The sequence below is a fragment of the Prosopis cineraria genome, unplaced genomic scaffold, assembly GCF_029017545.1.
Source record: "Prosopis cineraria cultivar Desert tree isolate PC_DT_omini unplaced genomic scaffold, ASM2901754v1 PC11, whole genome shotgun sequence".
NCBI lineage: Eukaryota > Viridiplantae > Streptophyta > Magnoliopsida > Fabales > Fabaceae > Prosopis > Prosopis cineraria.
Window position 1 is genome coordinate 11956392 of NW_026555342.1, and position 26401 is coordinate 11982792.

General features: G+C 33.1%; 2 protein-coding genes and 1 long non-coding RNA gene across 5 annotated transcripts; all 3 read right to left on the bottom strand.

Moving 5' to 3' along the window:
• Positions 1–1007: 1007 nt before the first annotated feature.
• LOC129285360 (uncharacterized GPI-anchored protein At1g61900-like) lies at positions 1008–6880 on the bottom strand. Of its 3 annotated transcripts, XM_054921010.1 has the most exons (8): positions 6282–6875; positions 4654–4832; positions 3929–4534; positions 3276–3521; positions 3109–3150; positions 2890–3030; positions 2642–2686; positions 1008–2097 (listed from the first exon to the last, which is right to left on the bottom strand). In XM_054921010.1, the coding sequence occupies exons 3-8, from the start codon at positions 4494–4496 to the stop codon at positions 2027–2029; spliced, it is 1113 nt and encodes a 370-aa protein (XP_054776985.1). In that variant the 5' UTR covers positions 4497–4534; positions 4654–4832; positions 6282–6875; the 3' UTR covers positions 1008–2026. The 3 variants fall into 3 exon arrangements, with proteins under 3 accessions (XP_054776985.1, XP_054776983.1, XP_054776984.1); XM_054921008.1 differs by lacking the exon at positions 4654–4832 and having other exon boundaries at positions 6282–6880; XM_054921009.1 differs by lacking the exon at positions 4654–4832 and having other exon boundaries at positions 3109–3141; positions 6282–6877.
• A 7042-nt stretch (positions 6881–13922) lies between these two features.
• Positions 13923–15658, bottom strand: LOC129285077 (uncharacterized). Its single transcript, XR_008587072.1, has 3 exons — positions 15339–15658; positions 14609–14674; positions 13923–14060 (listed from the first exon to the last, which is right to left on the bottom strand). It is a non-coding gene; the product is annotated as an uncharacterized LOC129285077 (long non-coding RNA).
• A 9688-nt stretch (positions 15659–25346) lies between these two features.
• On the bottom strand, positions 25347–25972 carry LOC129284938 (uncharacterized). The gene has a single exon (XM_054920458.1). The coding sequence runs from the start codon at positions 25865–25867 to the stop codon at positions 25496–25498; it is 372 nt and encodes a 123-aa protein (XP_054776433.1). The 5' UTR covers positions 25868–25972; the 3' UTR covers positions 25347–25495.
• Positions 25973–26401: the final 429 nt, after the last annotated feature.

A 26401-nucleotide genomic window follows, 5' to 3' on the forward strand; every position in this document is an offset into this window, starting at 1 on the left:
ATGGGTATTAATCTCTGTCGTATTTATTTTTTATTTATAAAAATATCAATTTATAATATAATAAAAAGGGAAATCACAACATAAATGTTGCCAAAATATTAGAAGGAATTTAGAAATTAGCTAACAAGTTCTCATTAGAAATACAAATACAGACAAGGCAAAAAGAACATAATAGGGAAACAATGTCCTGCTTAATAACTTCAAGATTGTTTTTCATGAAAACGAGATAAACCAGCACAAAATATAAAGATTAGAGTAGAACTTTGAATATTATAGGGAAAAATATAACTTTAGATCTTAGTATTTTACTCACATTTTATTATTAATTCCTATACTTTTTTTCAATGTTTTTGATCCATGTACTTTTTTTTTTTTTTAAAAATCCCTCCTAAGTTCTTCTACATTATTTCTGAAGGGACCTAAAATAATAAAAAATAAAAGTACAAAGACCAAAAACACCAAAAAAAAACTTACTATGACCAATAACAAAATGCAAACAAATTATAAACTATAGAGATATAAAGTTATGTTTTCTTATATTATATTCATTGACTATACAGTATAAGATCATGCCAAGGCAAGCTGAATTGAAGCATTATGAGTCATCTTTATGTTTTGTTATCACACTTGTTGAATTATTGGCACTATTTTATTAGTTTATTAGATATGCCGGATGATTTGTGATGGGATGAATCTTTGATTTACAAGTTTAAAATTCCAGAAGTCGTGATATGCTAAGATTTCATTATCATTTGCCCCTTTAGTGGGATAACAGGATTGCATCTAGCACAATTTGTCTTCAATTACTTGTGCAGATTGGCCATATCCTAAAAATAAGCACCCTTGTGCGGAAGCAACAAATCAAATTATGCAACGTTTTTTTTTTCGGCCTAAACATGCTAATACTCTGTATTTGGGGAAAAAAAAGAAGTCTTTTGATCTGGATAAAAAGGCAAGAGCAAGACTTGAATCCTGAAATCATGAAATGAATGCATAACCCCAAAAAATGCTGAAATGAATCTGAATTTCAGATTCAACTGTTCTGTATTATTAAATGAAATCCGAAATAAATTCTCTCCTCAATAACCAGTGACCACTTCCCAGCAGTAAATGCGTACAATCAGTAGCTGGAAACAGTTGTAGATAGGCACTTTCAATGCTATCCACAATTTCACAAATGTGCTTGGTCGGCCACAACTAAATCCTGCATGACATTCCCTTGACTAACACATGCAAGTCTTTTAACCTCTAGGAGGTAATGCATTTGGTCTCCCAATAGACTTCACTTCCCATAAAGAAATTTACACTTGTCCACAAACAATCCTAAAGACATGACATGTGATCCTTAAAACATGAGTTTCTTTCTTCTAGGTAGCACTTAAGCAGTAAATTCTTAAATGCATCGACGTGGGAGAATACATGTTGAGAGAATTTAACCTGAACAAAATCTTACAACACCTCTGACTAAGAACCAATCAGTCCAGATCCTCTAGAGAGGACAAAAGTAAATGAGAGGTAGAGACCAGTAAGAAAAAACGTAAATGAGTGTAATTATGATATGTAGGCCCTATACGTATTCGCATTTTGCTGATGATCCAATTTAAATGACCAATACACTTAGAAAACTTTAACCATCTCCTGTCTCCTTTGAAGGGGCTAGATCAAATTCATGGATATGAAATAATTTGTAAGCTCATTGAGATATTGCACTTCACAAGATGGCAATAATACTTAATAGACGCTTAAAAAAGCTTCTTCCACTGCAATACAGGTTTGCATCTCAATTTCAACAAGCTACTGTATAACCTATAATCTCCTAAGCTTCCTATACACAATTTTATTACACAAGCATGCAAGAATCATGAATTAACGATATCGGAAACAGACCTCTTTGCCCTGCGGACTAATTTTCTATTACCAAAACCTGTCAGAGTTGGATGACAATTAACCTTTGGATTAAGACTCACCCAAAAATAACTGTAGTTGAACGACTAAGAAGGCTGCATTAAGAAGAAAACCCATGTAATTAGCCGAGTGTCATAAGGAGCAGGGAGAAAGCGAAAAGCATAGGACACAGCACATAATCACTTTGGAGGCCTGCAAAAACACAAAAATAAGTCAAGCAGGCATGGAAAAAACAAGACCACTGAACTCTGTCTGTATCAAGATCTGGTCTTAATAAAAGGCTAAATTCACATTTTTGGTCTTTAAATCATCACTTATTTCAGTTTAGTTCCTTGAAAAAAAAAATGTAATTGAGTCCTGGAATCATTTGGGTTTGATTTAGTCATTTTGATAGCTCACCAAAAGATTATTGATTTTAAAATCAGGGAAATGAAGGACTCACTTGTACATCGTCGTTTCCGGGACAAAACTCAAATTAGTGCTATCTTCCAAAGACCAAACTGTGAATTTAGACCAGTGACCAGGCCAGCTTACAATTCCAATCTTAATTTGTATTTTCTTTAAGATCTATAATACCATACAATTGATTATAAGATTTGAAATATTCAGGGCTTATCAATTCAAAAAGAAGAAGAAATATTCAGGACTTCAAACAAGCAAATGCTTCAGGAAGAGCTATGTTTAAGGACTTCTATTAGATTGCTGAATAAATAATTGGTTGACAAGGTGCTCTTACAACTTTGACCATTTGCTGCTGCAGGAAGGGCAGGAATGTTGACAGCTGTAGATCCAAAAAAGTAAAATTAACAAATTAATTAAAAAAAATTACAGAAAATTATGAAATAATTTAAACTCCTCCAGAAAGTTGTGAAATAATTATAACTCCTCCAAGAAGACTTCTCCGTGTCTACTCCTCTCTCCCTCTCTAAAGGGGAATAAAACCAACCAGAAAAAGTATCTATACTTTCAATGTCTTAAACATACTTTTATTACATGCTGAAGTCGCCACTTGTGATGCAGAAGGCCAAGGCGCTGGAATATTGTCATTTAGATCACAATTGAAGCTAATCCCAGTCGTATCTAACGTTAAATCTGAAGGCAAGCTAGGTAGCAAACAACCAGCCTCTGTTTGGGGAAAAAAATTGAATACTTCAATCACTTTGCCAACACATGTAATATTGCATTATAATTCGAATATGTTACCTTGAGTATTAACTGAAACATCCACATGGTTGACTTCCACATCATGTTGAATTGGTAGAATGAAAAGAGGAAAAAAAACAGGACCATTAGATGAAAATACACGCGCGCATATAAGAATTGAGTCTTTCTGTTTTGCTAGTCAACTGAAATAGGGAGCTAAAACTAACCTTGAAGCGAGAAATCCTTGAGACTTACATGACAGAGACTATAAACATCTTTGGTAATGTTTGATTTTTGTAGTTTCATAGCCAGAGCCTCTGCACAATCCAAAGCTTGTAAATTTGTGATGAAACTCTGCCTTTGCAAGTGAGACACATACACTTCCATGGCATCACAGCAGGATGTCTTGTTTTTTACCCCATCTCTACAAGCCTCAGCGACATGTCTCATGTCAGGCAAAACCAGTGGGCAAACTGCGGCAGAAGCCAGTATAAGATCAAAGTGAAGGAATTCAGTACTACAGGGAGCTGAACTCTCCATACAATAACATTCATAACTCATAATGGCATTGAAAGCAGTAATAAGACCAATTGAAACTATTTAATGAGCCAGCCGGTATCTACCAAAATCACAAAATGATGACCATTGTGCATATGCTTAAAGCAGACAGAAAAAGACAATCAGCCGAAACGTAACAATCCACAAGCACAAGTGAATGATGACACCCCACTAACAATCTTTCTCTAGATGCTGATCTCATATGTTTTCAAAAGTCAATGGCGTACTCAAATTACACCTTTTGTTTGGAGAATCCACCCCAACTCAAAATCTATATAATCTTTAGCGTATCAACATGACATAACACTCTGTTCTAGCTCACCTTTGTTAACGTTGCAATTAGATAGTCCTCTCAGAATCTTCTTAGAATTAGAAGGATCAAGCTCACTAGCAAGCCACCGCAGCACAATACTTCGACAATCATTGATCCGAGTAGAGTGCTCAGGTAGGACATGTGGCCCATTTAAGCCCAAAAGATCAGAACCTTTCGATGCAATTTTTGTAGCTGCTTCTAATATAGCATTCTGACAAATTTGATCACAGCATTCTTTAATGGGATCAATTTTCTCACAAGCAACAAGAAGCTTAGACGTATCCACTACGTCATGAAACTCATTTACGTCTTTGACTGGGCAAGATGCCTCAGTGAGATTTAAAGAATGAATTGAACACATCTGTGTCAAACTGTGATTGGCACCTTGGGCAATCAAAATCTGTTTCACATCTGATAGGCAATGTTTAGCAAGAGTCCTATTTAAGGCAAGCATGTCTGAATACTTGCTAGATTGCCCAATGAGAATAGTGAGAGTGGCTTCCAGCTGGGGACAACATATTACATTAGCTACAAGTGGTGCAAAACTTTCCCAGCAATCAATTGCTGTCACACTCATCAAATTTTCAGCAGCAGTGAAGTTCAAAGTGCAAAACCCTGCAACAGACAGTCGCATATAAAGCAACAAGAGATAGGTAATCAAATGCAAGATGCAACAGAAATTTCCATTCAAGTCTTAGAATTCCAAAATACCACTGCAGAATTTAGAAAAGAACCTGATAATTTTGGGATGGAGGTATTGGTGAATGGAACTAATGGTGAAGGAGCAAGGAGAGGAAGAAGAGGCTGCGGAGCACCAAGAGGTGGGATTTTAGGATCATGGAACCCACATGGCTATCCAATTGTATAGGATCTTCACTACGATCTAAGATAATGCCATGCAGCTCATGGGCACCTGTACCAAACATGAGTAAGGGGGGGGAAAAAATCTCTCTCTCTCTCTCTCTCTCTCTCTCTCTCACGTCTAATCCTCAAGGGCAATTTGGCAAGGAAAAATAACTTACAAAGAATCATAAACTCATTTGTAGAGAGTCATACATGTTTATATTCTCTGCCGTCTTAGAGTTACAAAATAATACAAGCCATGAATTAAAAGCTGAATTTTGCGAACAACAGAGCGTCAGAACATAGCTTATAGGCAAAGGGACAAGCAAAATTCCACTTGAATTAAATCATAGATATTAGTCTCTTCAGCATAGATAAATATCATCAACTCATTTGTAATTAATTCTCACAAATACAACCTTCCAGATAATGGTTTGTTTTTCTATTTCAATGGTTCATGTGCCAACCCAATTAAACCTTCCAATGGCCAGATGAGAGAGATATATAGTGATAAGTTTATGTTTTAAACAGCACAAAACACAATGCTTAAATATAATTGACACTGTAACTTCTTCGATATGAGATCTATGGGAATAAATTGCCAGAAGAAGACTTCACTGAGCTGAAGCAGAGGACAAAATGATAAGGCTAAACTGTTCACGCTCAAACTCTAGAACAGCTAAAAGCCATCATTAAAACAGAGGCCCTAATTGATTTAGCGGTGAAGTTTTGGAGGAAAAGGGGGTGCCGTCAGGTAATCACTACTAAGTTTTCAAACTCATGGGCCCGGCTCTGCCATTCATGAATTTGTTTTGGCTGGTACTCTGGAAGATGAACTCTGCACAAGAAGACTAGATCAAGAAAGCCACCTTGTAATGCGATAGTGGTCAGTTCAAATGTTCAGTACTGCAACAGCTTTGCCTAAGACCTGCCATTCACAATGCTGCTTATTCGCATAGCTTATGTTAATGAAAACTAGTTCTCAACTTAAATTAAGTGAGCATGGGCAACCATATCGTCAGTCAGTAGTGATAGCAGCTAAGTTAAAACCAAGAATGAATATTAAGATCTCTCACTTGATATGTTGATATGGCGAAGCTACAGACAAAGAAGTGTTCTCGACTGTTTGGGAAAACGATGTTCCAAACCCTAACTCTGCTTACTCCTAAACAATCCCACTTTACCATGTTCAACATTAGATGACGGCATGGAAAAATCCGAATCCACAAATTGAATTAAACAACGGTTTAAAAATGCAAGTGAGTAGAGTTCAACTTTAAGTAACTCGAAATAAATGATATTTCATCAAGGAGCTCCAGACACATACTCATGCTGAGCCTTTCTAAGAAAGAAAACTAAAGAAACACTAATCTTCCCAACAGAAACAAAAACACATCTCTTGAATTTTCGCCAAAAAACAGCAACACAAAGATGGCCCAACACTTCAGAAATCTTACAAATTACGAGAATTTGAAGAAAACCCAGCAACCAAGCCAGAATTCAAGCGTAAAGCACCTACCGGTAGCCAGAAAAAACAGCTGCACGAGAATGAAGTGATTGAAACTAAGCTTAAGCAACACCATTTCCTTCATGCCCACCCCTTGACAAAACCCACAAGGGGAAACCAAACCACTCAGCAAGTTAACGCAAAATCAAAGAGTAGGTTCCCAACAAACAAAAACTTGTGAAAATGCAAATGGCATTGAAGATGATTCAGAAGTGGGTGTAGGAAAGAAAAGGAGGGAAAAAGGAAGAGAGCAAGCACAGAGAAGCCATGAATGAGGGGATTCAAAGTTGGTGGGGATTATGGCAGGCTCAGTAATAGCTGTCTCTGCACAGATTGAGAGAGAGAGTAGACCCCACCATAAAAATGAACTCAGATGGGGGCTGCGCTACCCGCATTAACGCCATCAACACCTTTCCGCGATGCTGGAAAACTACCACCGCCTTATGCCAGCGATTATTTTGCACGCGTGTGACACGCTTGAAGAGACTCGTACGTGTAGTTCACGTTTCAAGGCTTTTGAAAGTCAAACAGTGAAACAACTGCGCAATTGTAAACGGGTTTTCGTTTTCCGTTTTGGCGGTAACTAAGAGGAAAGCCGTCGATGACGGCGATTCGCGGCATCAGAGTGTCAGCTTCACAGTTTGTTTTAGAAATGGACTCGCTTCCATGAGAACCTCGCATGAATTTGTACTTATATTTAATATATATACACACTTTTTATTTTAAATTATAAAACATTTTTATATAAAATTTTATATTTCTTTCATTTAAAATATAAAATATTTTTTAAATAATTAAATGTAAAAAAAATGTGAAGCATTTTTATTTTTTAAAAATGCAATCATTATTTTTTTAAAAAGTATCACTATTAATAATAATTTTTTATTTATTGTAAGATATTTAATAAAAATAAATATAAAAAAAAGATTAGTTTAAAAGTAGATAACTATTTTATTAAAGTAAAATTTAATTAAAAATACTTTATATTTTTTAATAGAGAGAGTATATCAATAAATTTTATTAAAAACACTTAAAAATTTTATTCTTAAAATAAAAATATAAACTTTCAAAAAATACTTCATTTACTATATTTTAAAGAAAAAATAACCAAAATTAAATATAAATAAAAGAGTAATATTAAAACAAGCATATTTAATAAAACATTAATCTTTTTAAAAAGTTTAATTGTTTTAAAAGTATTTTATAATTTAGGATGGAAGGAGTATTATGATAACAATAATATTATTTTTGGTGAGATAAATAATACTAATATTTTTATGCACTATAAATATTGATTAATATGGATGTAATTTACATGAAACATTTAAAATTATTTTTTAAAATAATATAAATGAATAGAAAATAGAAAAATAATTTAATTTTAAAAGTGACCAATAAAATGAATAACCAATTTTATAAGAAGAATAAATGTCCCGTTGAGGACATCAATAAAAGTGGAATCACAAAGGAGAATAGATAATTTAGATGGCTTATTGGTACAGTCTCATTTTATAATATTAACAGCTTTTAAAATAAATAATTTAGTTACCAATTAATCAATAATATAAATATAATAATATCATATATTCAAATATCATGAGTCCCAATACAAAACAAATTGAGCTGATAAGTCCAGCCAGACACAGCTGCAGACAAAACAAGTGATTTTTTTTTTTTTTGGTTAAAGTGTAGTCTATTTAGTATTTTAATTTTATATAAAAATTTATTTTAATCTCTTAATTTTATAAAGTATTTTTTTATTTTTTTACCCTTAACACCATTAGTTTCATCCCAAAAAAATTATATATTAAACTTTAAAATACTAACAAAATATTCTCACATATTGACATATTAAGTTTAATTTTTTAAAAAAATAATAATGATTGGCACAAAAAAATAATCATTTAAAACTAAAGATATTAAGGTTAGATGATTGAAAAGATTTTTCTTAAAATTAAAAAATTAAATTAAAATTTATATAAAATTAAATAACTAAAAATACACTTTAATTTTTTTCACCCCTTTTGGGGTCAAGGACAGACCCAAACTATAAACTTCCCATTTTGAGTTATTTTAAAACTTATATTAAGCCATGTTAATTGAAAAATAAAAGATGAACTAGCATGGCAGCATATAGCATTGTCATAAAGACATTATATTTTTTTCTCAAAAAAATAAATTTTTACACAAAGACTAGCCTAGCCGCATGCGAGAATATTCTAGTATTTTTAAAACAATCATTCATTGCTGCTTCTTAAATACGACAGGGGGTGTCTGTGAATTACTGGTTAGTGGAAAAGATGATGTTTTCGACTTTGGTTTCTCATACTGTTTTTGGTTTCTGGTATCCTCGTGCTTGTGGCTCACACTTCTCCCATGTCATATATAATATCTCCCAAGGCTGGCTTTTGTTTCATTTATTATTTTTTTCAATAAAATTTATTTTTATTTCAAGGGTATCGTTTCATTTGATTCTATCTCATGTAAATTCAATACTTCACTTTAAGTTGAGCATTCTCATCATTCTTTAAAATTCAAGTAGTTAAAACATTTCATTTCATAAATCATGCTCTTAATTATACAGCTTGAGTTAATTTCGAAACAACTCAGTTCTTACTTATAGCATTAATGTTTTGGAGTGGGAAAATTAAGAATATTAAACTCGCTAAATGATAGTAAAACGTATCATTTAGAGAAGTAAATGGACTTACATTGCAAGACATGAAGAAAAATATGCAGAACAGAGAGAGAAAAATATGCAGAACATGAAAGACAATTTTTTTAATAAGATATTCTTCATAATCACTAATTTATATTTATGTTCACTGCTAATTTTAACTATTAATTATTATTTGCAATGAAAAAAATCTCCTGAATGCAAAAGAATATTTTTTTTAATAGTTAATTATCATATTTAACTATCAAAAATCAATGTGTTAGCTTTAAAAACACTTGATTATAAAATTAAAAATTGTCTTAAACAATTATAAGTAACATTTAGCTAATTGTAAATTATTTTTATTAATGATTTACAAATAACTAAACTTAGAAAAGGGAAAAATTGAAAAATTTATAAAAATATACTCTCTTTATCCTAAATTATAGGATAATTTTAAACAAAATCTCACATATCAATAAATCTTATTAAATACACTTAACAATCTTATTTTTTTAAAAACAAAAATAAAACTTTCAAAAATACCATTGATTTAATAATATTAAATTTACACTTAATTAGTATTAAATATATATAGAGAGAGGATAATGTTGGAATAAACTTATTTAATGAAACATTAATTTTCTTAAAGTGTCTTATATTTTAAGAAGATAAATTTTTTTAAAAGTATCTTATAATTTAAAACGGAAGGAATATATAATAAATACAATAAGATTTGGTTCGATTTGGCTCAAGTTTACAGAAGAAAAAAAATAAAACAAACCAAACTAATCAGTTTTGCCAAAATAAAGAAATCAAATCAAACCTCATTTATAATCAATTTTAATCAATTTATGTAGATTTGGTTTAACTTAATTTGGTATGATTGATTTTGATTGGTTTTGAACACCGCGGTCTCATCCTTGTATGATATAGGGAAAATGACAATTAAGGACCCCTAAAGTCATTAATTTTAATTGAGGACCATAAAATATTGAAATTCCAAAAATGACAATGGTCTTTACTTTGAATTTTTAAAAAATGTAAATTACTTTAAATGCCCTTCAAGAAAAAATCAAAATATCCATGCAAAGCTCTAATTTTATTCTGGATTGTTCACACCTACAACGTCTCCTTGTTTCATTCATCACTACCATAGCCCTATCATAACTTTATGCTCTAATGTTGCATCAATTGCCAGTGATCATTGGGCTTTCCTCATTGCTTTATCTATCATTGATTTTCATCCCTTGGTCTATTGCCATAATTATTTCACACTTTCTACCATAGCTCCAACTATGATAGCATTCTCCTGTACTTCACTCTCTATCATGGCTCCTTCTATTACATTCCTTGCCATAGTTAAGCATTTTTGGTTAAACATCAAAGTGACTCTCCTTTTATTCAGTAGTGGTTTATCTTGTTTTTTCAAGTGACTTGGATAAATTCCCAACTAACATCAACAATATTCATATGCTACGATAATGCTTTCAGCAATAAAGGCACTTTATTTTATAAGTGGTCTAATTATAGCAAGCATGATATTTAATAAGTCAATAGATTGATATTCTTGAGTAAAGTTAACATCTTGAAACATTTCACAAGCGAGTTTCTAAAATTGTAGAAAACAATTATTTTCAAGTGAAGTTTCATGTATTCCCAATGAATATTAATAATATTCTCATGCCATGATAGTGATTTCAATAGTGAAGAAACTTTATTTTTCAAGCAGTCTAATCATAACAAACATGAAAATTTGAGAAGTCAGTCGATTAATATTCTTGAGTTGAATTAGCAAATTTTTAAGTCACCTTCATATATTTATACGTGACCTCGAAAAGTTTCAAAGGTGAGCTTCTGAAATATTAGGAAATAATATATTCCTAAGTGGGATTCTATATATTCCTAATGGACATTAACAATATTCTCATGTCACATTAGTGACTTCAGCAGTAAAGAAGCTTTATTTTTCAAGTGGCCTAACTACACATTAATAAGCATGAAATTTGACGAGTCAATGGATTAATATTCTTGAGTAAAGTTAGCATATTTCCAAGTCACCTTCATATATTCACATATGACTTTGGAAAGTTTTAAAAGTGAGCGTTTGAAATATCAACAAGCAATATATTCCCAAGCAGGATTCCATATATTCCCAACAAACATTAACAATAGTCTCATACCACGTTAGTGATTTTAGCAGTGTTAATTATCAAAACAAATATACTAGCACGTATTTAAACTTGAAACGAACATAAAGACCACATTACACTAATTCCAATATATACATACTACATTTGCACATTTTTTTACATAAAAAATATCTCGTATACTTCAATAGTAGCTGTACAGTTTGCTTTTCAAAAAACTTCTTAGAATACAAACATATTTACATAACTTGTCACTACTATAAGTACAAAAAATATGATGTGGTTGTCCATACAAAAAATCATTTAATGGCAAAACACAATAGATAAGTAAAAACTAAATGCATTTCAATTTCAAACCAATTAATATGCATTTGGTTTTCACTCTTTTTCAATCTGTACATTAGATTTAGGATTCTTACATCTATTCTTTATATGTCTGGCTTAATTATATCTTGAGCAATGATACACCCTTTTGTTATGAAACTATGACTTTATTTACTTGTTGTGTGGCCATCTTGAGTGACATGCAGTTGTATGGGAAATAAACTTGGAACAACTGAAAGCAATATATAAATTTATTACTTCACAACTACCTTCCAACAATCCCAACTATAACTTTAACAATTTAGCATCCATGTCACATCTTTTAATAGTACCACACTTTTCATCACAGAAAAAAAAAAAATTTGCTGTATAACGATAAGAAATAATGTAGTTATTTCTTTCATTTAATTTTTTCAATACTATCTCTGTCGGAAATTACAATGCTCTCTCTCTCTCTTTTTTCTTGTGTGCATATATATAACTATCAACAAGATTACTTTTTTTCCCTAGCTATACAAGAGAAACGATGTAAAATAGAGCATGTATCCCATATACCACAGACAATCACAATGGTCTAATAACAAAGATAGAGAAAAGGAAAATATAAAAGTCAAGAAATAGAAGCAATTTACATGCTTATAAATTAACAAGAGGGGAGAAGATGATACACCTAGATAATGATCCACTCCACTAGAAACTAAGATTGAAGGAGATGAGAGTAGCAAGCAAAGAGTAGAGCACGGGAGGACAGGATTTCTCGCACACAAATAATATGTTGTCACATTTTATTGTTTAGTAGAAGATAATTTTATAAAGTTATGTATTTTTTATTTTAAATAAGAAGTATGATTTTTTATTAAGATTTTAATATTTTATAGTTCTTAATTGAAATTAATGACTTTAAAAGAGTCCTTATATTTTTTTTATAATTTTTTTTCTTTTGGTGTGCCAACGATGAGATTGTTTCGTGAAGTCCAAGCATTCATTGGATTGGGCTGCTTCACTTTTGGACTATTTCTACTGTTGATGCATGTGTCAATTAAATATTGCATTACTTAGCTCCTCTGCTAATATCACACACACATACAGTTGTTAGATGTTGTTAAAAAAAAACTACATCTTTTTAAATTTTATCATCAAAATTGTTATACGATATGCTCCCCATTTATATATTTATCGATCATTTCTAACATATTTAATCAAAATTAAAGAAACCTTTAAATTTGTCAACTATATTTAGAAAATTAATAAACTTTATATTTATTAAATATACATATTTTAATATTCTCTCTGTTAAAAAATGAAAGATATTTTTTAAGGGATTGGATGCTAAAAATTATAAGGTATTTTTTAGTCTTTTAAAGTGTAAGCATTGTTTTTTTTAAAGTGTCCCTATTAATGAATAACTTTATATTTATTGTAAAGTATTTAATAAAAATAAATATAAAAAGATATGATTAATTTAAAAATAGATATTTACTTTATTGAGGTGAGATTCGATTAAAAATATATTATATTTTTAAACAGAGGAAGTATCATATTTTTTTCTCATCAAAATTTAATAAAGGATAAAAGAATAAACATGTGATAAAAAAATTAATGGCATAACTTATAAACAAGATCAAACTAATCCTTCTCTATTAATTTTATAAATAGAATTAGAGAAAGCATTTGTTTAGTTAAATCGTGCATTAAACCATGAGAATGAATTCATCATAGCTTCTTTGTGGATATGGTGAAGCATGACTTTGACTCTGATGTTAGGACGATGATGATGATATATTAAAGACGAGATTAAATTAAAACGGTGCTCTGATGCAATGGTGCATTGGTATTTGTTCTGGCATAGTGACTTGGAGACTTTGTCATTTGTGAATGAGAAAAAACCACGATTATGGGCCCCATAATATTGACTGAATAGTATAAATCTCTCTCTCTCTCTCTCTCACACATTTTTTTTAATGTGGTTGACGAAAAATTAATGCGGAAGGAGCAGAATCTCAACACTTTATCTTCAAAATCAAATGTACAATTCTTAATTAATGTTCGAAAGATTGCATAAGCATAAATCCTTTTCCAATGCCATGACGATAGGTTACGTAAAATTCAGGAAAAGCATATCAAAGTTTATAAATTGTTAGCATAAGTTCTTTCTTTTCTTTTTCTTTTTCTTAAAATGGTCTGGTCTTGGTATTCCCAGCATTATTCTCCTGTTGAAAATTTTGAAGAATTTTTGTAACATCCTCAAATTTACAGACCGATTTTTCACAAGTTATTAATTCAACAAATCCTTTTTTTTATTTTTTTATTTTTTTCATTGAACCCTTATCATGGTAGAAAAATTTCTACCACGATACATCCAAGACAATATACCACAGGTCTTAAAATATCTCAAAAAAAACAATTAGAACCATGAGGGACAGACATGATCCTCATAGCATGTTATTCAAATCAGATCATAAATCAAGAGCGACAGATATAATCCTCTTGGTCATATAAATACTTTTAATAAAAAGGATTAGAGTTTACATGCTTCACAAAGAAGATATGTCCTAAGTTGGCACAAGATACATTGTATAATCTAAAATAAGAGGCAACGTAAAAGATGGTGTCTCATACACCACAGTTACACCTCTGGTGCTTTCTCGGCCGGACTCGCTCCTGTAAAAATATTAACCACGGGGAATGAGACTTAAAAGTCCCAGTAACCAAAAATTAATATGTAATGATGCATGCGGATGTAACTAATCATGCGATTGCTAAGTGGGCACACAAAACATTTAACCGAACAATACTTTCAAACAAACCGAACAAGTATTTAATTTGCATGACTGCACCTTATATCCTCCTTTCGCCATGCTCGGACGCCAAATCACCCGGCCAAAGGTGAGTTGGACCAAGCGACACGCCACTCATTGGGTCCAATGAGGGCTTACCACGTGGTAATAATTAACCGAACAGAAATTTCCATTAACACCATACATTAAAATACCCTGACAAGTCATGCATCATTCAAATATCCAAACAGGAATATATCCGAACAATAATATCTCATCATGATAAACAAAAATAAATTTTTAACCCACTTGGCAATAATTTCAAACAAGTATATACAGTATTTATTTTAATAATTCATAATTTTTTCAAACAACAAAACAACACATAACCATTCACAAACACACTCATCACAACACATTAATAATGGTTACCTTGTGTCTTGAATAACAAGTTCCCCTTCACAACTCCTTTTTCACCACTATCTTTGTCAATATAATCTACATAATTATTTCACAATACTATATATTAATTTTACATTAAAATAAATAACTCTAATTTAAAGAGTTAGAAAGTCTTAGATCTATAGTCCATATTAACACTAATTTAAGATTTATGCCTCATTTAACTTTTCAAATTCTTTTCTAAAATTCTCGTACCCTAATGAACTATTTTTTTTATCCTCAATTCACTTCTAGTATCACAATTTCATCCTTCTATATTCTAAAAATTCATCCAAAAATAAATTAAAAATTTTAGAATTATCCTGAAGCCTCAAATCACCTTTCTATAACCTCAAAAATACCTATTCATACTTAAATAAATATTTAATAATCATAGGTTTATCCCTACGTCTCAGATTCCACATAAATTCAACCATATAGATCTAGATTTTAACTCAAAAATTCTTAAACATGAGTTTCAACCTCAAGAAAATATTCTATAATATTTTTTATATCCCTAAGAATTTTAACCTATATTTTTAATCCATCATATCATCAGATTAACTATCCTATAAAAAAATCCTAATCAAAATATTTACTCTATCCTACAAAATAATCATATCACTAGAAAGCTAATATTATTTAGAAAATAACTATAAAATTAATTTTGTAATTAAATAAATTTTTAAATGCTAATCTAAACAGGAAAGTTAGAACATACCTGAAGAAAAAGAAAATAATCCCCCCTTGTAAGAAAACGCCGAGCAACGTGAGAGGAAGAGAGAAAAATAATATAAAAATGGGATTGTGAGTCCCAAAATTATATTAAAAAAAAACTATAGGTTTGAATTTAATTATTCAAACCTTTGGGCCAAAAGTTGCAATTTTCTCTAAATTGCATCTTAGCCTCTCATGCTTCCTAATGCACACACCCCCTCCTTTTTATACATGAAGGCACCTCTTCTCTTCCCTCATCTAACCAATGTGGGACTTAGAAACAACAACCTTCCACCCCCTTTTTTTTTGTTCCTTCTACCTTCTCTTTTTTTTTTTCAACACATACATAAAAAAAAATTATTTATGTATTATATCTTAACTAAATATTGCTTATGTGTTTTAAATTTAAATTTTTAAATTCATAATTAAATACCTAACCATAATATTATTTCTAAATAACCTCAAATAATATAAATTCCTATTATTATCATTTTTTTTCTCAAAACCTAAATTCCACAATTTCTTTATTATATAAAAAATCAGGATGTTACAATTCTCCCCTCCTTTTAGAAATTTTGTCCTCAAAATTTAATAGATAAGCATAGAAACTATGTACCTAAGCAAATAAATGTGGATAATCTCGCCTCATACTCTCCTCGGTTTCCCAAGTAGCATCACCTAGGGCTCCACCCTTCCAAATCACCTTCACGAGTCGGATGGTCTTATTGCGCAGTTTTTGTCCTTAAAGTCCTCAATTCGCTCCGGTTCGGATCTAAAGGTCAAATTCTCCCTCAATTCTACTTCTTCAGGTTCAATAACATGGGAGGGATCCGGTTGTACTTCTTCAACTGTGATACGTGAACACATTATGGATACCTGCAATCTGTGGAGGTAATGCAACTCTATATGCAGCAGTCCAATTCGCTCCAAGATCTCATACGGGCCCATAAATCTAGGTGTCAACTTCTTTGCCTTAATGGATCTACCAATGCCTGTCATCGGAGAAACCTTCAAAAATACATGATCTCCTACTTCAAACTCTAACGGTCGTCTTCTCTTATCAGCATAGCTCTTCTGTCGGCTCTGAGCTGTTAGCAATTTTTGCTTAATCATTGCAATCTTCTGGGTGGTCTGCTCTACAATTTCTGGACCAATGATACTCCTCTCACTTAATTCTGTCCAACACAAAGGCGATCTACACTTCCTTCCATACAAGGCCTCATAAGGCGCCATCCCAATACTAGAATGATAGCTGTTATTATAAGCAAATTCAGCTAATGGCAAATGATTATCCCAACTACCTGGTAGTTCAATGGCACAAGCTCTCAACATGTCCTCCAAAGTCTGGATCGTCCTCTCTGTTTGTCCATCTGTTTGGGGGTGGTATGCGGTGCTAAAACTCAGTCTGGTACCCATAGCTTCTGTAGCGCACCCCAAAAGTTTGAAGTGAACCTTGGGTCACGATCTGACACAATTCTAGAGGGTATACCATGAAGTCTAACTATCTCCTTAATGTATATCTCAGCAAATTTCTCTAATGTAGAGGTAAACTTGATCGCCAAAAAGTGAGCCGATTTGGTGAGTCGGTCTACTATCACCCAAATAGCATCCTTACTCGAGGGTGTTCTTGGCAGTCCAGTGATGAAATCCATAGAAATATCATCCCATTTCCACTTTGGAATATCTAACGGTTGCAGTGTTCCAGCTGGCTTCTGATGTTCTATCTTTATCTTCTGACACGTTAAACATCTAGAAACAAATTCAGTTACATCTTTCTTCATTCCTGGCCACCACCAACCTCGCTTCAAATCATGGTACATTTTAGTTATACCGGGATGAATTGTATATTTGCTCCTATGAGCTTCTTCTAAAAGGATATTCCTCAATCTTGGATCATTAGGTACACAAACTCTACCTTTATACTTCATCACTGTGTCCTCAGAGATGGTAAAATTTGGGGCCTTACCTACCACTATCTCCTTCCTTATATTCCTTAAGTAGTCATCACTCTGCTGTGAGACTCTGAGATCTTCCCAGAATTTGCTCTCAAAGTCTGCTACCTGGAGTGCGGCCATTTGATGTTCAATCACATCTACTGGAACATCATGAAAACTGTTCCACAAATGATATTCATGAACCATCAAATGTGCAGCATGAATAGTCTTTCTACTTAAGGCGTCAGCTACCACGTTAGCCTTACCCGGATGGTAATGTAATTCAAAGTCATAATCCTTCAGAAATTCCATCCATCGTCGCTGCCTCATATTAAGCTCTTTTTGATCAAATAAATACTTCAGGCTCTTATGGTCACTGAAGATTTGAAACTTAGATCCATACAAGTAGTGTCTCCATATCTTCAGAGCAAACACAACTGCAGCTAACTCCAAATCATGAGTAGGGTAATTTTCCTCGTGTGGTCTCAACTGTCTGGAGGAATAGGCAACCACTCGGTCATTTTGCATCAAAACACATCCTAAACCCTTTAAAGAAGCATCAGTGTACAGAGTGTACGGCACCACAGGGTCAGGAATAGTCAATACTGGAGTAGTGGTTAACCTCTTTTTCAATTCTTGGAAAGCAGCTTCACATTTGTCAGTCCAAATAAATGGGGCATCCTTCTTAGTCAGCTTAGTTAAGGGCATCGCAATTTGCGAAAATCCCTTAATAAAGCGACGATAATAACCTGCTAAACCTAAAAAGCTTCGTATCTCTGTAACAGATTTTGGCTGTTCCCACTTCATCACTGCATCAATCTTGCTAGGATCCACCGCAACTCCATCTCTGGACACAACATGGCCCAAAAACTTTACTTCTTGGAGCCAAAATTCACACTTGTTTAATTTGGCATAAAGCTTATGTTCCCTCAAAACTTGCAAGACGATTCTTAAATGTTCACCATGAGCCTCCTCATCCTTTGAATAAATAAGAATGTCATCAATAAACACTACTACAAACTTATCTAAATAGGGTCGAAAGATCCTATTCATGTAATCCATGAATACCGCAGGAGCATTCGTAAGTCCAAACGGCATCACCATGAATTCATAATGCCCATATCTCGTCCGAAATGCTGTCTTAGGTATATCCTCTGCTCTCACTCTCAATTGGTGGTACCCTGACCTTAAGTCAATCTTTGAGAAAACTGCGGATCCCACAAGCTGATCCAGCAAATCATCGATTCTCGGAAGTGGATATTTGTTCTTGATGGTTACTTTGTTCAATTGTCTATAATCAATGCACAATCGGAGGCTTCCGTCCTTCTTCTTTACAAAAAGGACTGGAGATCCCCAAGGTGAAACACTCGGTCTGATGAAACCCTTCTCAAGTAGCTCTTCAATTTGCTTTTTCAGTTCCGCTAACTCTGAAGGGGACATCCGATAAGGAGCCTTAGAAATTGGCCCTGTACCGGGTACCAATTCAATTGAGAACTCTACCTCGCGCTTTGGGGGTAAACCGGAGACTTCGTCTGGAAATACATCCGCAAATTCTTTGACAATTGGGATATTCTTCACGCCTTCATCAATCTCAGCTTGGATAGAGAAGAAAACCATGTAGGCCTGGCAACCCTTCTTCATACATCTATCAACTTGCGCCGCCGACAAGAAAACATGATCTTGAGTCTCGACTGGGGTCACCGACAAAGAAGATAAAGACACACTCCTCTCTCTACAATCTAGGATAGCACCATTTGCAGCCATCCAATTCATTCCCACAATTACATCCATACCTCTCAGTGGTAGGATAATTAAGTCCATAGTTGTTTTCCTATTTTTAAACTCGACTACTAGGTTAAGGCATGCCTTAGCAGTCCTTACAGATTCTCCCGCAGGAGTAGACACATTCATATCAAAAGGTAAAATACACACAGGCAAATCAAGGTCCTTTACACAAGTTTCAGAAATAAAAGAGTGTGTAGCACCCGAATCAAATAGTGCAACAATATCATGATGAAGGATTTTGATGTTACCTCTAATGGCATCTGGGGAGTTCATGGTGTCCTGAGTAAGAGCAAACACACGGCCAGAGACAGTAGGATGTTGGGAAGGGTTCTTCATATTTGAGCCTGGTTGTCCCCACAAAACTTTGCAATGTGACCGGGTTTCCCACAAATGTAACAGACCCAACACTGTCCGAAATGACGACGCCCGCATTTAGTGCACTGTTGAGAGCTCGCTGTACTCGGGGCAGGTGTAGATACTGTTGGGCTCCTCTGTGACCCGTGATAACTACTATGATAGCTCCTCTGTCCTTGGCCCCTTTGAAATGGACCCTTCTGCCTTCCTTGGTTCCATGAGCTACTCGAACCCTGATGGTTTTTCTTCATAATGCCTCCGGTGGGTCGAGGGTAGGTTGGGGGTCTACTATATGAATAACCCCTCTTCTCTCTCTCGACCTCCTTCTTACTGCGAGCTACTACTTGTAGTTTTATGCACATTTCATCATAATCTCGGATATCTAGATGAGCAATTGTTCCCTCAATTCTGGTCTAGCCTTCTCCAATAAGCGCTTAGCCTTCCATTCGGAATCATCCCTATACTGCAGGTACGTGGAGTATCTAGATAACTCCTGAAACTTAGCAATGAATGTGTCCTCATCGAGGTTCCCTTGCTTAAAGGCATGGAATTCCGCTTCCTTCTCAGACCTTAACTCTGATGGAAAGTAATGCCTGAATAATTTTTCCTTGAATTCCTCCCAGGTGAGTGTAGAATCATCCCTGGGCCCTGCTGTCTCCCACCAATCTCTTGCTCCTTTCACTAGGAGCACTAATGCTACTTGTACTTTTTGATTGCTGGTGCATGTGACTACTCGAAAGATGGATTCGAGTCTCTTCACCCATTCCTCTACCACGGATGGTTTAAGGTTACCATCAAACGTAGGAGGGTTAAACTTCCTAACAGTTTCCCACACATCAGTAATGGTCGGTGGGGCTCTCTGTTCCTCCTGCCTAATTTCCTTCCTTCTAGACTCATGATCTCTCGGAGTGGCAGGATGTGAGGAACTGCCTTCCCCCACATGACTCTCAACATGAGCCCTATCTCCATTTTCAGTTACCTTTTGCCTCTTTAGCTCCGTCAACTCTTGTTCGTATCCTTGAACCTTGTCTGTTAATGTTTTTACAAGCATTCTTAATTCCGCCAAGTCAGGCTCCTCATTTGGCAGTGGCGGTGGTAGGTGCTCATGTTGGAATCCTGAGTTACCACGAGTAACAGGCATTTTCTCTCCCCTCCTAAAGGATACAAGATATAAATAATAAAATTAGCCTAGCTATATCATGGCCATACAATGAGAAGCACCATAACAATGTATATTGCCAACCGACTATATGCTCTGATACCAATATGTAACACCCTCAAATTTACAGACCGATTTTTCACAAGTTATTAATTCAACAAATCCTTTTTTTTATTTTTTTATTTTTTTCATTGAACCCTTATCATGGTAGAAAAATTTCTACCACGATACATCCAAGACAATATACCACAGGTCTTAAAATATCTCAAAAAAAAACAATTAGAACCATGAGGGACAGACATGATCCTCATAGCATGTTATTCAAATCAGATCATAAATCAAGAGCGACAGACATAATCCTCTTGGTCATATAAATACTTTTAATAAAAAGGATTAGAGTTTACATGCTTCACAAAGAAGATATGTCCTAAGTTGGCACAAGATACATTGTATAATCTAAAATAAGAGGCAACGTAAAAGATGGTGTCTCATACACCACAGTTACACCTCTGGTGCTTTCTCGGCCGGACTCGCTCCTGTAAAAATATTAACCACGGGGAATGAGACTTAAAAGTCCCAGTAACCAAAAATTAATATGTAATGATGCATGCGGATGTAACTAATCATGCGATTGCTAAGTGGGCACACAAAACATTTAACCGAACAATACTTTCAAACAAACCGAACAAGTATTTAATTTGCATGACTGCACCTTATATCCTCCTTTCGCCATGCTCGGACGCCAAATCACCCGGCCAAAGGTGAGTTGGACCAAGCGACACGCCACTCATTGGGTCCAATGAGGGCTTACCACGTGGTAATAATTAACCGAACAGAAATTTCCATTAACACCATACATTAAAATACCCTGACAAGTCATGCATCATTCAAATATCCAAACAGGAATATATCCGAACAATAATATCTCATCATGATAAACAAAAATAAATTTTTAACCCACTTGGCAATAATTTCAAACAAGTATATACAGTATTTATTTTAATAATTCATAATTTTTCAAAACAACAAAACAACACATAACCATTCACAAACACACTCATCACAACACATTAATAATGGTTACCTTGTGTCTTGAATAACAAGTTCCCCTTCACAACTCCTTTTTCACCACTATCTTTGTCAATATAATCTACATAATTATTTCACAATACTATATATTAATTTTACATTAAAATAAATAACTCTAATTTAAAGAGTTAGAAAGTCTTAGATCTATAGTCCATATTAACACTAATTTAAGATTTATGCCTCATTTAACTTTTAAATTCTTTTCTAAAATTCTCGTACCCTAATGAACTATTTTTTTTATCCTCAATTCACTTCTAGTATCACAATTTCATCCTTCTATATTCTAAAAATTCATCCAAAAATAAATTAAAAATTTTAGAATTATCCTGAAGCCTCAAATCACCTTTCTATAACCTCAAAAATACCTATTCATACTTAAATAAATATTTAATAATCATAGGTTTATCCCTACGTCTCAGATTCCACATAAATTCAACCATATAGATCTAGATTTTAACTCAAAAATTCTTAAACATGAGTTTCAACCTTAAAAAAATATTCTATAATATTTTTTATATCCCTAAAATTTTAACCTATATTTTTAATCCATCATATCATCAGATTAACTATCCTATAGAAAAATCCTAATCAAAATATTTACTCTATCCTACAAAATAATCATATCACTAGAAAGCTAATATTATTTAAAAATAACTATAAAATTAATTTTGTAATTAAATAAATTTTTAAATGCTAATCTAAACAGGAAAGTTAGAACATACCTGAAGAAAAAGAAAATAATCCCCCCTTGTAAGAAAACGCCGAGCAACGTGAGAGAAAGAGAGAAAAATAATATAAAAATGGGATTGTGAGTCCCAAAATTATATTAAAAAAAACTATAGGTTTGAATTTAATTATTCAAACCTTTGGGCCAAAAGTTGCAATTTCTCTAAATTGCATCTTAGCCTCTCATGCTTCCTAATGCACACACCCCCTCCTTTTTATACATGAAGGCACCTCTTCTCTTCCCTCATCTAACCAATGTGGGACTTAGAAACAACAACCTTCCACCCCCTTTTTTTTGTTCCTTCTACCTTCTCTTTTTTTTTTTCAACACATACATAAAAAAAATTATTTATATATTATATCTTAACTAAATATTGCTTATGTGATTTTAAATTTAAATTTTTAAATTCATAATTAAATACCTAACCATAATATTATTTCTAAATAACCTCAAATAATATAAATTCCTATTATTATCATTTTTTTTCTCAAAACCTAAATTCCACAATTTCTTTATTATATAAAAAAATCAGGATGTTACAATTTTGACTTTCAGTCACTCAAAAAAATAAATAAATTAAAATAAAATAATTTTAATATTATTTTACCAATTCAACTAGAATGGAAAAATAAATTAACTCAATTTAATTGAGCGAATCAATCTTATGTGATGATAAACTACACTCAAAAGATTCAAATTAAATTCGTGGATTTGGGCTGTCTTCATTTATATGAGGCAATGGGCTTTTTTCCTTGAATGGGCAACATGTGAGAAAGACAGCCCATAATCCCAGATTAGTTCTCTTCTGCCTTTTGGGCCAGACATAAGCCTAAATTACTGAAACCGAAGAAAATGTCTCAATAAGCGCTCTTTGCCACGCTAGATTGAATTCCTTGGCAAGGCCCAAGAAACTAGTTACTGGTTTGGCTTTCAGTGTACGGCACGTGGTTTTACAAAAATTGACGACAAGTTTTTTCCATGATTCCAGTGGGAAAGATTTTGGCACAAAATGATTCCATTGTGACAAGGAGGGAGCAGGGCCATGGAAGCCATAAGGCAATTGCCTTTAGCCTCCAAAAATATATATATTAATACCCATATTATATATGTACGTGGAAATGATATTTGTATTATTATATATTTAATTGTGGATGAAATATAATAAAAAATATTGATTGCTTTTTTTGTTAAAAAGTTTTAATCATATTATTGAGCTGAGTTCGTTATCTACATAAAAAAGAATAGTGAGAACTATAAGATATTGATTTGCATTATATGAACTTACATTAAATTTTTTTCACAGTCTCACTTTCATTTTATCATTTTCTTATTCTAAAGCCTAAAACATTGACAAATATTAGTATCAAGACTTTGTGTAATTTTAAACCATCAATGTGATACTTTTAAGCCTTATTAAAAATCTTGTTTATAATTTATATAATTATTATTAATTTTTCACATTAATAATTGATATTATTAGTCTTAATTATATTTTTTTTGTTAAAAATGCATTGCCATCCCATATCATTATTAATATTCTATCGCAATATATAAGATGGGCTATGAGCACTTTGTAAATACTAATTTTTCACTTAACTATTGAATTAATTTAATATTTTATTAGAATCACTATAATATAAAAGTTTAATATATAATTTTGTAAAGAATGATGAGTGCATTTTTTTTAAAGGGACAATTACACATGTTAAGTTTTACTAATAATTTTGCCTTTGAACTCAAAACATCTTCACACAGCCCTCAGAGGGAGAGTTACTGTAGAGCATGGAATCCATTAAAAAACATTTCCATCGAATTATTTTTGTTCTTTTTACTGTTATGGGCATGTCTTCTTAAATTTATTTATTTCATTTCTTTTTTATCTCCATCACACCGAACATCACTCGGTAAACTGTTTTATGTTTTTTTTATTGTACATTGGTGCACTCCTATCAAAAGGCAATATTTGGTACTAAATGTGAACAACTATTTCGATGAAAATTTCAACCTTATTTTGTTGTGTTGAGAAAGTGAGAGACCAGACATTTTCACTAAATTTAACTTTGTTCATATTAAATTGTTTTATTTCTTTTCTTACATAAAGTACTTTTTTTCCATTCCCATCCTCACTCCATTAAAAATCTTTCCTTCATTTTACTTAAAAAACATCTTTCTTTCAAACCAAACCAAGCCTGGACGAACAGTTAGATTTGGTTGTTGCTGAAGAAAAAGGTGAAAGAATGTGTGCTTGGCATGATAATATTTATCGCAATACTCTTCTTGAACATTGGGCTTGTTAGTGCGGATTCTTATGGCTCCTTTAATCATCAATCTGTTTAACTTCTAGAGGAGGAGGATGGTGAAAGGTGCTGGTTTTCTGTTTTGTTTTTGGTCTTGTAAATTTGGCTGTTTCTATTCCATTTTCAGTCAAAAAAAAAAAATTGAAAGAATGTGTGTGTGGACAAAAATAAAGTTTCAACCTCAGATCCAGATAGCAGGTTCTATATAAATCTATTAAAAAAATACTGGCAGAACATAAAACCGATAGGATGTTAATATATATATATATATATATATATTAAGAAAACAAAAACTACAATCAAGGAAACCTCTCAAAAGAAGTAGGGGATCAGTATAGTAGCGAGACTACATATCCCAAACAATACTTAATCAAGGAAACCTCGTAGCAAAGAAAAACGAAAAAAGAAATGATCAAACTCGACGTAGTGGACGTCATGGATCCAGAAAGGGTAGCACCAGGAATATTAATTAAGGGCTGGATATATATTATAGGATACTTTCCTATTTACACATAGCCATTAAAGTAATAAATGTTTGTTTAATTAATAATTAATAATCACGCTATTTATTTCAATGAATTGGTAAATATAACATGTAATTAGTATCCTTGCACCAATATATATACCTTTTGTAATGAAATAAATCAATCAATGACAGTAAACCCGGTTTAAAAATTATAAAGCACTGCGCATTAATTCCCAGGTTACAATGACATATACACGAAATCGCAAGATTCAAACCCAATAAAAAAAAAAGAATAATACAATGAAGGGATTTGATGGTTTTGATTGTAATTTGTACAACAAATTGAAAAATTAATCAAGCTCAGGAATACTCTGCAGAACAGGCCTCCAAGGCCCATGCTGAGCATGATGATGATGATCTCTAGCGCTTAACAAGCGAACCAGAACTTGTTCCGCAGAAGCTGATCTTCCTTCTCGCTCCTTCTTCCCCAGACCTCTCATTAATTCCTCGAGTTCCTTCTTCGAGATCTTTATCGTCACTTTCCCACTCTCTTTATTACTTCTATCAGAAGAAGAACAAGCTCCCAGAAGCTGCTTCTTCTCCGGCCATGCATGATCTTCGTCAAATACCTTGCTCGATCTCGTTGACGATGACGACCTCAACGAACCCCAGTCGTCGCCGGCCCATTCCATCGACGACGTCTTCCGGCAACAGTTTCCCATGTTTATCTGATCAGCTATATATACCTTATTGAATCTGAATGATGATATGGAGATATATATGTATGTATGTATGTATGTATATGCCTGTGTGTGTAAATTGAATGAAATGTTGGAATGAGAGAGGATAGAGAGGTGGGGAGGTTTAGGTATATATATGAAGAGGAGAGGCGAAGGTGGGCTTTGTTGACCGAAGACATGAGAATGAGATGCCGTGTAGGACCCAGATTTGATGACATAAAGAAAAGCAATTAATAATACTAATTAAAAGCAAGGTTAGTGAGATGGATGCTTGATTTGGTCTAATTAATTTGAGTGTGAATCAGCATCTTTGGAGCTATGAGCTCAAGTGGGTGTGAACACAGATCTCGTGGAATCTTGGACTTGTTATTTGTGATTCGCTGTTTAATTTGCAAATATTGCATGTAGTCTAATCCACTTCATTATAATTACTTTCACGTGTGGGATTCAGTCAGCTTAATTAGCTGCCACCGTGTCAAGATTTACATGCATTAACTGTTTTACTCTTAATAGTAA